Source organism: Dendropsophus ebraccatus, chromosome 12 (genome assembly GCF_027789765.1).
Source record: "Dendropsophus ebraccatus isolate aDenEbr1 chromosome 12, aDenEbr1.pat, whole genome shotgun sequence".
Lineage (NCBI taxonomy): Eukaryota > Metazoa > Chordata > Amphibia > Anura > Hylidae > Dendropsophus > Dendropsophus ebraccatus.
This window is the reverse complement of record NC_091465.1, coordinates 82,846,565-82,863,895: the sequence shown is the minus strand read 5'-3', so window position 1 is coordinate 82,863,895 and position 17,331 is coordinate 82,846,565. Positions and strand designations below refer to the sequence as shown.

At 44.2% G+C, this 17,331-nt stretch overlaps 1 protein-coding gene across 1 annotated transcript; it reads left to right on the top strand.

Moving 5' to 3' along the window:
• The first annotated feature begins 4,350 nt into the window (after nucleotides 1–4,350).
• LOC138769176 (alpha-tectorin-like) lies at nucleotides 4,351–17,331 on the top strand. Its single transcript, XM_069947449.1, has 8 exons — nucleotides 4,351–4,421; nucleotides 9,146–9,199; nucleotides 10,200–10,253; nucleotides 12,630–12,760; nucleotides 13,161–13,439; nucleotides 15,442–15,579; nucleotides 15,863–16,022; nucleotides 16,688–17,331. Exons 2-8 carry the CDS (start codon nucleotides 9,163–9,165, stop codon nucleotides 16,858–16,860), a joined length of 972 nt encoding a protein of 323 aa, XP_069803550.1. The 5' UTR covers nucleotides 4,351–4,421; nucleotides 9,146–9,162; the 3' UTR covers nucleotides 16,861–17,331.

Sequence of the window (17,331 nt, the reverse complement as noted above, 5' to 3'; positions counted from 1 at the left end):
ACATAATCCTGTCTCTGAGCTCTACAGGCAGCTCTTTCCTCCTCCTCCACATAATCCTGTCTCTGAACTCTACAGGGGTAGTTACTCTCCTTAAGGAGAGCTTGTCATAAAGGTGTGTGGAGACTTACAGACCATTGCTGCTCCACTGAGAATTCTGGGAAGAAAGGATATGCAAAATAGCTCACACCTCTTGCGCTAACTGGACCTGGATACAGTAAATATAGCTGTTATATTGCTGCCTTCAGCAGACTGGACCTGGATACAGTAATTATATAGCTGTTATATAGCAGCCTTTAGGAGACTGGACCTGGATACAGTAAGTATAGCTGTTATATAGCTGCCTTCAGGGACTGGACCTGGATATAGTAAGTATAGCTGTTATATAGTATCCTTCAGTAGACTGGACCTGGATATAGTAAATATAGCTGGTATATAGCAGCCTTCAGGAGACTGGACCTGGATACAGTAAGTATAGCTGTTATATAGCAGCCTTCAGGAGACTGGACCTGGATACAGTAGGTATAGCTGTTATATAGCAGCCTTCAGGAGACTGGACCTGGATACAATAAGTATAGCTGTTATATAGCTGCCTTCAGGAGACGACCTGGATACAGTAAATATAGCTGTTATATAGCTGCCTTCAGGAGACTGGACCTGGATACACTAAGTATAGCTGTTATATAGCAGCCTTCAGCAGACTGGACCTGGATACAGTAAGTATAGCTGTTATATAGCAGCCTTCAGCAGACTGGACCTGGATACAGTAATTATATAGCTGTTATATAGCAGCCTTCAGGAGACTGGACCTGGATACAGTAAGTATAGCTGTTATATAGCTGCCTTCAGGGACTGGACCTGGATATAGTAAGTATAGCTGTTATATAGCCGCCTTCAGGAGACTGGACCTGGATACAGTTAGTATAGCTGTTATATAGCAGCCTTCAGCAGACTGGACCTGGATACAGTAAGTATAGCTGTTATACATAGCTGCCTTCAGGAGACTGGACCTGGATACAGTAAGTATAGCTGTTATACATAGCTTCCTTCAGGAGACTGATCCTGGATACAGTAAGTATAGCTGTTATATAGCATCCTTCAGTAGACTGGACCTGGATATAGTAAATATAGCTGGTATATAGCTGCCTTCAGGAGACTGGACCTGGATACAGTAAGTATAGCTGTTATATAGCAGCCTTCAGGAGAGTGGACCTAGATACAGTAAGTATAGCTGTTATATAGCAGCCTTCAGGAGACTGGACCTGTATACAGTAAGTATAGCTGTTATATAGCCACCTTCAGGAGACTGGACCTGGATACAGTAAGTATAGCTGTTATATAGCTGCCTTCAGGAGACTGGACCTGGATACAATAAGTATAGCTGTTATATAGCTGCCTTCGGGAGACTGGACCTGGATACAATAAGTATAGCTGTTATATAGCGGCCTTCAGGAGACTGGACCTGGATACAGTAAGTATGGCTGTTATATACCTGCCTTCTGGAGACTGGACCTGGATACAGTAAGTATAGCTGTTATATAGCTGCCTTCAGGAGACTGGGCCTGGATACAGTAAGTATAGCTGTTATATAGCAGCCTTCAGGAGACTGGAACTGGATAGAGTAAGTACAGCTGTTATACATAGCAGCCTTCAGGAGACTGGACCTAGATATAGTAAGTATAGCTGTTATATAGCTGCCTTCAGGAGACTGGACCTAGATACAGTAAGTATAGTTGTTATATAGCTGCCTTCAGGAGACTGGATCTGTATACAGTAAGTATAGCTGTTATACATAGCCACCTTCAGGAGACTGGACCAGGATACAGTAAGTATAGCTGTTATATAGCTGCCTTCAGGAGACTGGACCAGGATACAGTAAGTATAGCTGTTATATAGCTGCCTTCAGGAGACACAAAAAACACATGACCATCAAGTTCAACCAGGGGATGGATGTTCTAGACAGTATGAGTAAACCTGCCCCAACCGGATTGGTCTCAGCAGTGATCTGATTGGACAACACCCCAAACTTTACACCAGTTTTTTTTTTTAATTATTATTTATAAAGCCTCTCTAAACTTTCACAACCCAATGTCAAATAAGTTCCCCGTCCCATATAAGGCGTCGGGTGACTTTGCAGTAATGGCCGGGTGACTCGTTGAGGCTTATGGTGGTGTTATTTTGTTGTTCCTTAGTTGTAATCCCTGTATTAGTCAGCTGTGCATGGTGGACGACTGGTCAAACACATCCGTTAGCCATTGTCGCTGGTGGGTGAAAGCATGAAGTCTGCTAGGATGGAAGCGACCAATGACAAGGCTTTGAGAGTCACACCACCACACCCATAATGGCTTTAACCTTTGTAAATCCCTTCTGCACACAGTGTACGGATTAGTAGCCGCCATGACCCGCGACGCAGATGAGTGATCGCTGTTCCTTGTTACATTTATGTGTCCTCCCATGTATAGCCCGAGGCACGGGGACATCTGACTCCACATAATGGCTACTTCATAGGGAAGGTTTCTACTACAGCTCAGATAGTAATTCTTAACGTCTTCTTCAGGGGACTTGGAATTTACCTAAGATCTCAAGACATTCTAGTATTTAAAGGGGTATAATAAACCTATAAATGTCCGAGGTGGAGGTCCTAGTTCTAGGCATTTCTTTGGTTACATAATTCAATACTAATTGTTTATGTGGGTTCTGTAGGCTTCATCATGTGATCAGCATTACCAGGCTTCATCATGTGATCAGCATTACCAGGCTTCATCATGTGATCAGCATTACCAGGCTTCATCATGTGATCAGCATTACCAGGCTTCGTCATGGGATCAGCATTACCGGGCTTCATCATGTGATCAGCATTACCGGGCTTCATCATGTGATCAGCATTACCAGGCTTCATCATGTGATCAGCATTACCAGGCTTCATCATGTGATCAGCATTAGCGGGCTTCATCATGTGATCAGCATTAGCGGGCTTCATCATGTGATCAGCATTACCAGGCTTCATTTCAGGATTTTTTCTTGTTATAAACAACCTGATTAAGCCTGGTAATGCTGATCACATGATGAAGCCTGGTAATGCTGATCACATGATGAAGCCTGGTAATGCTGATCCCATGACGAAGCCTGGTAATGCTGATCCCATGACGAAGCCTGGTAATGCTGATCACATGACGAAGCCTGGTAATGCTGATCACATGATGAAGCCTGGTAATGCTGATCACATGATGAAGCCTGGTAATGCTGATCACATGATGAAGCCTGGTAATGCTTATCCCAAGATGAAGCCTGGTAATGCCGATGACATGATGAAGCCTGGTAATGCTGATCACATGATGACACCCGTTATTGCCGATCACATGATGACGCCCGTTATTGCCGATCACATGATGGAGCCTGGTAATGCCGATCACATGATGAAGCCTGGTAATGCTGGTCACATGATGAGCCCCAGTAACGCCGATCACTAGACAAAACTACATAATACATACATAATCATAATCAGTCGGACTCTAATTATTGATAACCAAAGAATCAATAAAATACTTTTTAGGGAAGAAAAGCTTCTAAAATACACAGATTTTACATGTCTCACCTCTGAGGCACGTACATACAGGTCAATGGTAGTGGAATAAATACTGTAGCACTGCTCACTGGCGGTATTATTTAGGCGCTCTATAACATTGTTATTTGGTTAGTGTAAAGCAGTCTATGCTATATATTTATATATATAGTAGTGATTTAATTTGGGGTCTACACAGGGCTGTTACTGACCTTGATATAGTCTTGTGCTGGATACTATGTGGCAGTATTATTTAAGCATGCTATAGCGCTGGAATCTGTCAAATTAACACTACATCCTTATAATAGGAACACTGTATAGTGGTGTTATCTCTGTCTTTCTCATCTATCACATATATATATATATATATATATATATATATATATATATATATATATATATGTCACTTCTATTTAGGGGTCAGACTTCTAGGAATATTTCTTTATACTTTTTTAAAGGAAAACAAAATGTACTTTTGGGTGAAGTTTTTAGAAATTCCAATTTCTACTTCAAAACTTTCTTGTTTGCACAGATGCAGTGTAAGGTGTTCTAGAAGCAGCTGCTGAGGAGACAGTGTGCTGACCTGTAAGCTACTCCCCCAGCTCCGCAGTTATAAGGTGTGTGCCATCTCTAGGCGCTGCCCTTCACTGTACAGCACAGAGGCACAGGAGGAGGTAAGAGCAGCTACGTGTAGGGGGCAGCACTGTTAGGGTATCAGTAATGCAGATACATATGTTATCATACAGGTTACACCGGGGAATATTTCAGATCATCCTAATATTTACAGATGAAGCAGAGCTGAGTTTGTCTATTTGCACATTTTCTGTTAACCTACAACATCTGTTGTATCTGACCCAGGGTTGTAAGTATGCTCATAGTGGGCCATTGGCTCTTCTACTTTGGTCTATACTGTTGTGAGTATTTGGTACTGTGACTACTACTCTATAAGGATAGATAGGGACCAAAGATGCACCCTTGAAGAGTAGCATTATGATTTCAGCTCTGCTACATCTGCAACTTTACAAACACATTGGGGAAGATTCATCAAACTGGTGTAAAGTAGACTTGTCTTAGTCGCCCCTAGCAACCAATCAGATTCCACTTTTCATTCCTCAAAGATTCTTTGAAAAATGAAAGGTGGAATCTGATTGGTTGCTAGGGGCGACAAAGACAAGTCTACTTTACACCAGTTTGATAAATCTCCCCCATTAACACGCTGGTGTGTGCTGAGATATTTGATGCTTGCAACTAATCTGAGCTCTCATGGTGCACTGCCCTATGGAAACCAGCAGAGTCTTGCTGCAGCTTTGGATGTGACTGGAGAAGCAGATATAATGTCACTCATGAAGTGGAGGGTTTCCCCAGACATGGCCGGCAGATGGCAGCTGTACAATGTGCTGGATGTTAGGTTTCTATGTTATATGTGAGATGTAATAATATTATTATTATTCTTGTTTACAAACAGAAGAGACATTGTTACATTGTTTATTCCTAATGTTTATTGTTTTTTTTTCCTATTGTTTATTATGCCTCATCATCCTTGACCCTTTGGCTTCTGTTTCTATCACTTATGGAGATTTTTAGATCATCTTTGCACCGAGATGTTGCAGAGCATTTATGGTGGATATAGATAGACTGTTTTATGGATTCCCGGCCGTCTTTTATCTATGAAGGAAATTATTACATAGAAACGTGAAACATAGAAGATAGTCAGCAGAGAAGCCCTTCTGCTCCAACTAGTCCGCCCTTATATTATGTCCTTTCTTATTATCTTAGGATAGATATATGTATATCCCAGGCAGGTTTACGTTCTGTTCTTGTGGATTTACCAACCACATCTGCTGGAAGTTTGTTCCAAGCATCTACTACTTTTTTAGTAAAGTAATATTTTCTTGTGCCTGACCTTTCCCGCAGCTAACCTCTCACCATGTCTCTTGTGCTTATGTGTTTTTTTGTTTTTGTTTTTAATTCTAAATACTTTCCTCTTGAACCTCCCCCCTTTGTCTTCTTTCCTCCAGACTATACGGATTCAAATCCTTATATCTTTCCTGATATGTTTTATGCCTGACACCCTCCACCATTTTGTAGCCGTTCTATGTTATCAGTATCTTTCTGTAGGTGATTTCTCCAGAACTGGACACAGTATTCCAGATGTGATGTCACTAGAGCTATATACAGCGGGATCACAATCTACCTCTTCCTGCTGGTTATATCTCTAGCTATACAGCCCAGCATATCATTATATATATATATACATTCCAGCATATCATTATATATATACAGCCCAGCATACCATTATATATACAGCCCAGCATACCATTATATATATACAGCCCAGCATACCATTATATATACAGCCCAGCATACCATTATATATATACAGCCCAGCATACCATTATATATATATATATATATATACAGCCCAGCATACCATTATATATATACAGCCCAGCATACCATTATATATATACAGCCCAGCATACCATTATGTATATACAGCCCAGCATACCATTATATATATATACAGCCCAGCATACCATTATATATATATATATACAGCCCAGCATACCATTATATATATAAAGCCCAGCATACCATTATATATATATACAGCCCAGCATACCATTATATATATACAGCCCAGCATACCATTATATATACAGCCCAGCATACCATTATATATACAGCCCAGCATACCATTATATATATACAGCCCAGCATACCATTATATATATACAGCCCAGCATACCATTATATATACACAGCCCAGCATACCAATATATATATATATATATATATATATATATATATATATATATATATATACAGCCTAGCATACTATTATATACACAGCCCAGCATACCATTATATATACACAGCCCAGCATACTATTATATATATATATATATATATATATATACAGCCCAGCATACCATGATATATATATATATATATATATATATATATATGTATATATATATAGCCCAGCATATCATTATATATATATATACAGCCCAGCATACCATTATATATATACAGACTAATATATATACAGTGGTACCTTGGTTTAAGAGTAACTTGGTTTAAGAGCGTTTTGGTTTAGGAGCTCACAGTTTTTCAAAATTGTGACTTGGTTTTAGAGCATTGTTTTGGTTTAAGAGCTCCCTGTACTAGGTGGGAGCGTGAGTTGGGGAGGGACATGGTCTATATAGTGGGGTCTACAGCCCTGTACTCTGACCCAGGAAGTCTCCCTTGCCTTCCAAATTATAGCAGATCCACTTCAGGCTGGGGCTTACATCAGTGGACAGAACTGTGGAGGTAATCTCTTCATAGATGTAACCTCTCTCTCCCCGGACAGAGTGCTGCATGTATGTGCCCACATCTGTACTGCTCGGTCCTTCATGCTCCCTGCAGTCTCTGTCAGTAACCTATAAAATCACATATTCAGCTGTTTATAAATGTTTGTTTCATTTGTCTTACATGTTATTCAAAATATAAAATCATTATTTTTGGGGAGTGGAACCAATTGTCTGCATATCAGTGATTTCTTATGGGAAAATTTGCTTTGGTTTAAGAGTGGATTTGGATTACAAGCAAAGTCCCAGAACGAATTATGCTCGTAATCCAAGGCACCACTGTATATATATATATATATATATATATATATATATATATATATATACCAACAAAACACAACAATCACTGAGCTCAGGGAGAACAGTGAAAAATTCCAATGGAGTACTCATTTACGAGTCTCCATTGATTGTCCCATACAAAATTTAAATATGCAAAAAAGGGGTCCGTGGAGCCTCAGTTACAAGTCTCAAAACACGGGAATAGCCAGATATCCCTCTCTCCAGAGAAGGAAGCCCATTGTCGTTATGCTCGCCACAGAGTTAGACTTTGACTCACAGGGGCCACCCTGGTTTTTCCCTATTTAGGTCCTAAAGCTCGCAACAGAGTGAGGACCTGAGGGACTACGTATCAGGGTTTGGTGCTCTCCCCACTAGGAGGCACCCCTTGGCAATTGGCTTCCTTCTCTGGAGAGAGGGATATCTGGCTATTCCCGTGTTTTGAGACTCGTAACTGAGGCTCCACGGACCCCTTTTTTGCATATTTAAATTTTGTATGGGACAATCAATGGAGACTCATAAATGAGTACTCCATTGGAATTTTTCACTGTTCTCCCTGAGCTCAGTGATTGTTGTGTTTTGTTGGTCTATTTATCATTGCCCCAGTAGCCAGAATCCTGCTCCACACTGACGAGGGGCAAATACCCCGAAACTGCAGTCTGTGGATGGATGCCTAGCCTTGGTAACCCTTGTCTTATGTCGTTATACTCGCCACAGAGTTAGACTTTGACTCACAGGGGCCACCCTGGTGTTTCCCTATTTAGGTCCTAAAGCTCGCAACAGAGTGAGGACCTGAGGGACTACGTATCAGGGTTGTTTGGTGCTCTCCCCACTAGGAGGCACCCCTTGGCAATGGGCTTCCTTCTCTGGAGGGAGGGATATCTGGCTATTCCCGTGTTTTGAGACTCGTAACTGAGGCTCCACGGACCCCTTTTTTGCATATATATATATATATATATATATATACACAAACACACGTATATATATATATATATATATGCCCCCTAAGATGTTTTTAATGGGTGTTTTGTAATGTCATTTGGATAATATGTCAATAAAGTATGAATATTGAAATGCATCTTACATATCATTATATATATATATATATATATATATATATATATATATATATATATATACAGCCTAGCTTACGATTAGCTTTCCCCACTGCCTGGTTGCACTGGTGACTCATTTTAAGGCTGTCAGATATCAGATATCACTACCCCTACATCCTTCTCCTCTGAAGTCTTTGCCAACACAGAACTGCCGATATGATACTTTGATTCCCCCCCCCCCAAATGCATTATTTTACATTTGAAAACATTGAACTGCAGTTTTCATTGTTTGGATCACTAAGGCCCCGTTCACACTACGGAAACGACGCTAAGACTCAGTGCGGAAACAACCTGCTCAGACTCTGCGCGAATCCTGCCTTCAATGAGTTTGAATGGGAGGGCTCGCGAGCCTCTCCGCTTAGTGAATTGACATGCGGAGAGTAGACTGTATCACACATGAGCGGCTTAGATACAGCAGCTCATTAGACATTATCAAGTAAGATAGGCCTATGAACAACTCAGAGAAAGACAGCATCATACATTATAGGAATAGATACAGCAGCTCAGCAGACAGTATCCCACATAATAAGCTTAGATACAGCAGGTATACAGACACAGAGAAACTCAGCAGACACTAAAACATAGGAGACACAGCACAGTAGACAGTATCACCTAGGCTTGGATACACTAGCTCAGCAGGCAGTATCACCCTTCATTGGCTTAGATAAATGTTCTTCATGTGGAATCAATGTAATATTATGTGTCTGGGATGGTCTTACTGTATATTATAGGATTATAATACAACGCTCCAGTGTTCTAGAACCAATTTCTGCACCATAATAATTATACCTGTTCTGATCATTGTGCAACAACCCCCATCATCCTCTTATGTTTCATAGGGGAAACAGATACTAACATGGAGACCTGGAAATGTGTAATGGTCCTGCTCCTGGGTAAGTGAATGGACAGTAACAGTATCTCATGTATCTGGTATATAATATCACTGGATCTAACTTAAAATCACATATGATGTCATCTCTGGAGGTTATATGAGTCACATATGATGTCATCTCTGGAGGTTATATCAGTCACATATGATGTAATGTCCCTATAGGTTATATCAGTACTGGAGGATATATCAGTACAGTCACATAGGATGTAATGTCTCTGGAGGATATATCAGTACAGTCACATAGGATGTAATGTCTCTGGAGGATATATCAGTACAGTCACATATAGTAGGGCTTCTCAGCACTGAAGATGTAATATAAAGTAGCTTTTGGCACAGTCATGTCAGTGCCGAGACCCCCACCAATTGGTAGATATAGCTGGGAGAAGTCTGTGGCTGTGGGCTTCACTCTATGCTCGATCTGATTTGTTGCATTGTAAGGCCTAATGCACACGTTCTGTAATTTACGGATCCGAGTTAGTGCACATTGATGTCTGTTGAGCTATTCATACTATCAGTAGCAGAAATGGATGAAAATCAATCCTGAAAAAAAAAAGGACATGTCCTAGTACGGACCCGGTGCGGACCCTGATTTTTCTACGGATCCTCCTGTTTATGGATTGTTACATGTTGGTATCCGTATTTCCGTAAAAAAATACGGATGAAGTGCATTAAAAAGCATTGGAGTAGTAAAAAATGGATTTACGGAAATACGCATGCAATACGGATGTCCAATCCGTAAATTTTAGTGGGTTGTTTCAGGACCAGAAAAAATTGCTGAACGTGTGCATAAGGCCTCTATATAGAGCCCATCTCCTGTCACAGGTCTGAATAAGCTGTGAGTCATGGAGTGAAGCGCAGAGCCGTGTGCTTCCTCCAGCCTCATGTAGCGATCATACAGAGTCCCAGAACTGAAATCCTAACCGATGAAAACTGTGCAACACGTCAAACGTTTATATTTTTATTAACAGTAACCCCATGAATTCCCTGCTCTTGTTTTGCAGCTCTGCCATCTGTTCTGTCATCAAGCATTGGAAACCTGGCATATAAACACCCAGGTACTGTAAGTAGCTGCAACCTATAGACAATCATCAGGGGAGGGGGGATATCCGGTTTGTTTACGTAAAAATAATGACGCCTGTGACTGTTATGAATAAAAATAGAGCAAGAACAGCGCCCTCTAGTGCCATACTTATGAAATCCACTACAGACATCAACTAAACCTTGGTGACATGGACGCTGCGGTTCACCTGATATCCAGGCTGGAGATCCAGTAATAGAAGCTGGAGGGAAACCCTGAGAAGAGATGTGGGATAGAAGAGATGTGGGATAGAAGAGGTGTGGGATAGAAGAGATGTGGGATGGGAAGAGATGTGGGATAGAAGAGATGTGGGATGGGAAGAGATGTGGGATGGGAAGAGATGTGGGATGGGAAGAGATGTGGGATAGAAGAGATGTGGGATAGAAGAGATGTGGGATAGAAGAGATGTGGGATGGGAAGAGATGTGGGATGGAAAGAGATGTGGGGTGGGAAGAGATGTGGGATGGGGAGAGATGTGGGATGGGAAGAGATGTGGGGTGGGAAGAGATGTGGGATAGAAGAGATGTGGGATGGGGAGAGATGTGGGATAGAAGAGATGTGGGATGGGAAGAGATGTGGGATAGAAGAGATGTGGGATAAAAGAGATGTGGGATGGGAAGAGATATGGGATGGGAAGAGATGTGGGATGGGAAGAGATGTGGGATGGGAAGAGATATAGGATGGGAAGCGATGTGGGATGGGAAGAGATGTAGGATAGAAGAGATGTGGGATGGGAAGAGATGTGGGATGGGAAGAGATGTGGGATGGGAAGAGATGTAGGATAGAAGAGATGTGGGATGGGAAGCGATGGGGGATGGGAAGAGATGTGGGATGGGGAGAGATGTGGGATAGAAGAGATGTGGGATAGAAGAGATGTGGGATAGAAGAGATGTGGGATGGGAAGAGATGTAGGATAGAAGAGATGTGGGATGGGAAGAGATGTGGGATAGAAGAGATGTGGGATGGGAAGAGATGTGGGATAGAAGAGATGTGGGATGGGAAGAGATGTGGGATGGAAGAGATGTGGGATGGGGAGAGATGTGGGATAGAAGAGATGTGGGGTGGGAAGAGATGTGGGATAGAAGAGATGTGGGATAGAAGAGATGTGGGATAGAAGAGATGTGGGATGGGAAGAGATGTGGGGTGGGAAGAGATGTGGGATAGAAGAGATGTGGGATAGAAGAGATGTGGGATAGAAGAGATGTGGGATGGGGAGAGATGTGGGATAGAAGAGATGTGGGATGGGAAGAGATGTGGGATGGGAAGAGATGTGGGATAGAAGAGATGTGGGATGGGAAGAGATGTGGGATAGAAGAGATGTGGGATGGGAAGAGATGTGGGGTGGGAAGAGATGTGGGATAGAAGAGATGTGGGATAGAAGAGATGTGGGATAGAAGAGATGTGGGATAGAAGAGATGTGGGATAGAAGAGATGTGGGATAGAAGAGATGTGGGATAGAAGAGATGTGGGATAGAAGAGATGTGGGATGGGAAGAGATGTGGGATAGAAGAGAAGTGGGGTGGGAAGAGATGTGGGATGGGAAGAGATGTGGGATAGAAGAGATGTGGGATGGGAAGAGATGTGGGATGGGAAGAGATGTGGGATAGAAGAGATGTGGGATGGGAAGAGATGTGGGATAGAAGAGATGTGGGATGGGAAGAGATGTGGGGTGGGAAGAGATGTGGGATAGAAGAGATGTGGGATAGAAGAGATGTGGGATGGGAGGAGATGTGGGGTGGGAAGAGATGTGGGATAGAAGAGATTTGGGGTGGGAAGAGATGTGGGATGGGGAGAGATGTGGGATAGAAGAGATGTGGGGTGGGAACAGATGTGGGGTGGGAATAGATGTGGGATAGAAGAGATGTGGGATAGAAGAGATGTGGGATAGAAGAGATGTGGGATAGAAGAGATGTGGGGTGGGAAGAGATGTGGGATAGAAGAGATTTGGGGTGGGAAGAGATGTGGGATAGAAGAGATGTGGGATGGGAAGAGATGTGGGATAGAAGAGATGTGGGATAGAAGAGATGTGGGATAGAAGAGATGTGGGGTGGGAAGAGATGTGGGATGGGGAGAGATGTGGGATAGAAGAGATTTGGGGTGGGAAGAGATGTGGGATAGAAGAGATGTGTGATGGGAAGAGATGTGGGATGGGAAGCGATGTGGGATAGAAGAGAAGTGGGATGGGAGGAGATGTGGGATGGGAAGTAATGTGGGATACAAGAGATGTGGGATGGGAGGAGATGTGGGATGATAAGCTATGTGGGGTGGGAAGCGATGGAAGCTCCTTGACTGAGATACAAGACTTTGGTGTTGGGGTTGATCTGGAGTTGTCACCTCTCTGTCTTTCTTGCAGGATCACTCATGTATAAATATGGACCAGCTTACAATGACCTGCTCACAGAGACTGAAGATGATGGCGGGACGGACAGCATCGCCCTGACACACTCATTCACATACTTTGGTGAAATTCACAGGAACCTTTATGTAAGTCTGTGACACAAGCATGTCATTCCTAAGGTGTATGTTGGCTGGTACTGGGGTGAGGCACTATCTTGGGTGGGGATACTTGTGTACTATATCTTGCACTGTTGTGGAGCACTCTCTGGATGGCAGTATTCTGGGTATACTCTTTGACTGGCACTGTTAAGGGGCACTTTAAATGGCAGTATTCAGGGTATCCTCTCTGTCTGACACTGTGATGGGGCACTCTTGATGGCAGTATTCAGGGTATACTGTTTGGCTGGCACTGTTATGGGGCACTCTCTGGATGGTAGTATTCAGGGAATACTCTGGTTGGCACTGTTATGGGGCACTCTCCAGATGACACTATTTATGGGCTCATTGTTATCTCGTTGCTAACTTCCCTTTCCTCCATCTTCTTCAGGTGAACAACAATGGGGCGATCTCATTTAAATCCCCAGTGACGGCTTACACTCCCGACGCGTTTCCCATCGCTGAATACTGCATGATCTGTCCCTTATGGGCAGATTGCGACAATGAAATAGGTGGGCACATATATTATCGGCAGACCACAGAGAAGGACTTTCTGGATCAACTTTCCCAGGACATAAACGAATCGTTTGAAGGTTTAAGCTTTAATGCACAATGGGCCTTTGTGGCCACTTGGGACAACGTCGCTTTTCACGGATCTGAAAGTGATAAGGTGAATATGCTCTGCCCCTTGGGGGGGGACATTCTTCTCCTCATAGGTAGAACGCTTGTTTAGGCTTCCGAAGCTTCCAGAGAAAATAGTAAATAACTAAAATGTGAAGGTGAAAAGATTAATGTTTGCCAGGGCTGGACATGGGACTAGAAAGTGGCCCTGGCCCACAGGCCCCATCAGCCCGGCCCACAGGTCCCCTCAGCTGCAGCCCACAGATCCCCTCAGCCCGGCCCACATGCCCCATCAGCCCTGGCCCACAGGTCCCCTCAGCTGCAGCCCACAGATCCCCTCAGCCCGGCCCACATGCCCCATCAGCCCTGGCCCACAGGTCCCCTCAGCTGCAGCCCACAGATCCCCTCAGCCCGGCCCACATGCCCCATCAGCCCCAGCCTGCAGATCCCATCAGCCCCAGCCTGCAGATCCCATCAGCCCTGGCCCACAGGTCCCCTCAGCTGCAGCCCACAGATCCCCTCAGCCCGGCCCACATGCCCCATCAGCCCCAGCCTGCAGATCCCATCAGCCCCAGCCTGCAGATCCCATCAGCCCCAGGCCCACAGATCCCCTCAGCCGCATCCCACAGTTCCCATCAGCCCCAGGCCCACAGATCCCCTCAGCCGCATCCCACAGTTCCCATCAGCCCCAGGCCCACAGATCCTCTCAGCCCAGCCCACAGGTCCCATCATCCCCGGCCCACAGATCCCCTCAGCCCAGCCCACAGATCCCGTCAGTCCTGGCCCGCAGATCCCATCAGCCCCGGCCCACAGATCCCCTCAGCCGCATCCCACAGTTCCCATCATCCCTGGCCCACAGATCTCCTCAGCCCAGCCCACAGGTCCCCTCAGCTGCAGTCCACAGGTTCCATCAGCCCCGGCCCACAGATCCCCTCAGCCCGGCCCACAGATCCCCTCAGCCCGGCCCACAGATCCCCTCAGCCCGGCCCACAGATCCCTTCAGCCCGGCCCACAGATCCCCTCAGCCCTGGCACACAGATCCCCTCAGCCCTGGCCCACAGACCCCCTCAGCCCTGGCCCACGGATCCCCTCAGCCGCATCCTACAGGTCCCATCATCCCCGGCCCACAGATCCCCTCAGCCCAGCCCACAGATTCCGTCAGTCCTGGCCCGCAAATCCCATCATCCTTGGCCCACAGATTCTCTCAGCCGCAGCCCACAGGCCACATCAGCCCCGGCCCACAGATTCCCACAGATCTCCTCAGCCGCAGTCCACAGGTCCCATCATCCCCAGCCCCACAGATCCCCTTAACTCAGCCCATGGGCCCCATCACCCCAAGCCCAAAAATCCAATCAGCCCCGGCCCACAGATACCCACAGGCCCTATCAGCCCCGGCCAAGAGATCCCATCAGTTCCAGCCCACATGTCCCATCAGTCCCAGCCCACAGGCCTCATTAGCAAAGGCCCCTAAATACAAAGAAATAGCAGCACACAGTGAGCACTGCCGCAAGCCCTTCTGTACCTGATAACCCTCCTCCCCACCCCTCTAAAATATGCAAACCCTCTGCTACTTTTTTCATCAAAGTTGTCTGATGGCGTCCATAATTGTTACTTAAAGGAAAAGAGCGAGCTAAAGAGACATTCTACATAGCTGTGTAAGCAGTGAGCCTTACTAGACCTTTATTGTAGCTGTCCGAGGCTGCAATCACCTTAAAAAAAAAAAAAAGGTTTTTATTACCAATCTGAAGTGTCATAGAGGCCTGGACACTAAACTGCACAGAAGTTCCCTAGCCACGCCTATATCACAGTTCAGAGCAGTAATAAAAAAAAAAAAAATCAGACAATAAATTTTTCTTATCTCTTTCTATTTCCTGGTTGTAATTTTTTTTTATTTAATATAGTATAATATAACATGGAAAATTAGAAGAAATATTATCAAAAATTCTTAAAAAATATGTTCAACACAAATGCTTCATTTAAAAAACACTTTGTTTTCTGATGACACAATCCCTTTAAGGGACTAACTAATCTTCTCTAATCCTCTTTGTCAGACAAACACCTTTCAGTGCGTCCTTGTCGCTGACCACCATCGATCTATCGTTATATTTAACTACCATGATATCCAGTGGACAACCGGCACAGCGAGCGGAGGAGACCCTTTGACCGGTCTTGGAGGATACGCTGCCCAGGTATGTCTATTGAATTTGCTTCTGTAAAGGTCGGGGACAGATAAGAAACTTTGTTCTCCCGTCAAACATCAAGTCCTTCCCTCATAGGTAGAGTTTAAGGGTTAGATGATGTCTCTTAAGGAGACATCACATTAGGTGAACCTGAAGTTTATTTGGTTGGGTGGAAAAATTGGGGTCATAAAGACCATTACTTGCTACAATATGGAGTTATGCTGAAACCATGACTTGTTTCTATATGATGTATGAGTAACTATAGATTGGGGTAATTTTTTTATTCACGTAGGCCGGGTTCAACACAGGCAAGGTCTACTTCAACATGCCCAACTCCAGAACCGATCACGTTATGACCCTTAAGTCTATCAGCAATGTCGGCAAACCTGGACGCTGGATGTTCGAAGTGGATGATGTAAGATTGAAGGCTCCCGGTGGCTGTTTTCACCTCGGTATGTATTGTGTTTATTGACGTCCTTCAAGTATGGGAGTCCAGAATCCCTTATTCCTCCTCACTGGCACAACTTCATTAAGGAGGAGATTGTATACAATGGCGGTCCAGCGTATACTGTGTCTCCATAAGACTATGGCAGTGACCGACTGATAGGGTATTCCACCAGTGTTTGATCTGTGAAGGTTCAGACTAATGGATTCCAATGGATTTTCCTCACTTGAGCACCACTCTTGACTCAGAATTGTATTGGTGCCACCATAACACATCCCTGCTCAATTGTAAAAGTAGACACAGTGGGGGAGATTTATCAGACATGGTGTAAAGTGAAACTGGCTCAGTTGCCCCTAGCAACCAATCAGATTCCACCTTTCATTTACCAAAGAGTTTGTGAGGAATGAAAGGTGGGATCTGATTGGTTGCTAGGGGCACCCGAGCCAGTTTTACTTTACACCATGTTTGATAAATTTCCCCTCAGTATCTATTGGGTATGAGCAACTTGGGTATGAGACAGACTGGTTGCTATGGACTTATATAGGCCAAACATCTTCCTTAGTAACCAGTCTGATCTAACATGTACCAATATCTCCATTGGAACTAACCTCGACATAAATATGGAGTTTATAGGGATCGTGTTTTATCTTCATGCTTATCTTCCATCTTCAGATACTTTCCTACAACATGGACAAACCATATGGACAGATGAAAAATGTGGCGAAAAATGTTCCTGTAAGTACCAGGGGAAAATGCAGTGTGAAGACAAGGGCTGCGACGAAGATTTTATCTGTCTGCCCTCAGGACGACACTACATGTGCCAGATCGACGAGGAAGACTGCTAGGCCTCCACGTCAAGAGCCTCGGCTCCGCTTCCCTCGCTTGCACTCCTCTCTGTCTATCAGCTCTATTATTTAGATGGAACAAAACTATCCCTCTATGTTCCACCATTGTGTCAGGCAAAAAGTCCAAAAAGTCTCCAGACTCCATCACTTCTGATGTTACATGATGGGAAACCGGTCATGTTCCTGATCAGAAGACATCCAAGGTGTCCTACTCTGGTCCTCCAAACCCATCAAGGTGTCCTACTCTGGTCCTCCAAACCCATCAACCATGATCATTTTTGGGTGTATTAGCCCTTTAAGTATCTAGATGTAGCTCAATGAACCACTCCAAGAATGAACAAACCAACATGGAAGACAATACATCAACCGAATGCCACATTTAGGGATACAGGGCTTATACGGTATATACATCTTCTTGTGCCGTGTACCTATTACATGCAAATAAAGGGGAATGTCATCCGGTTCCGATCA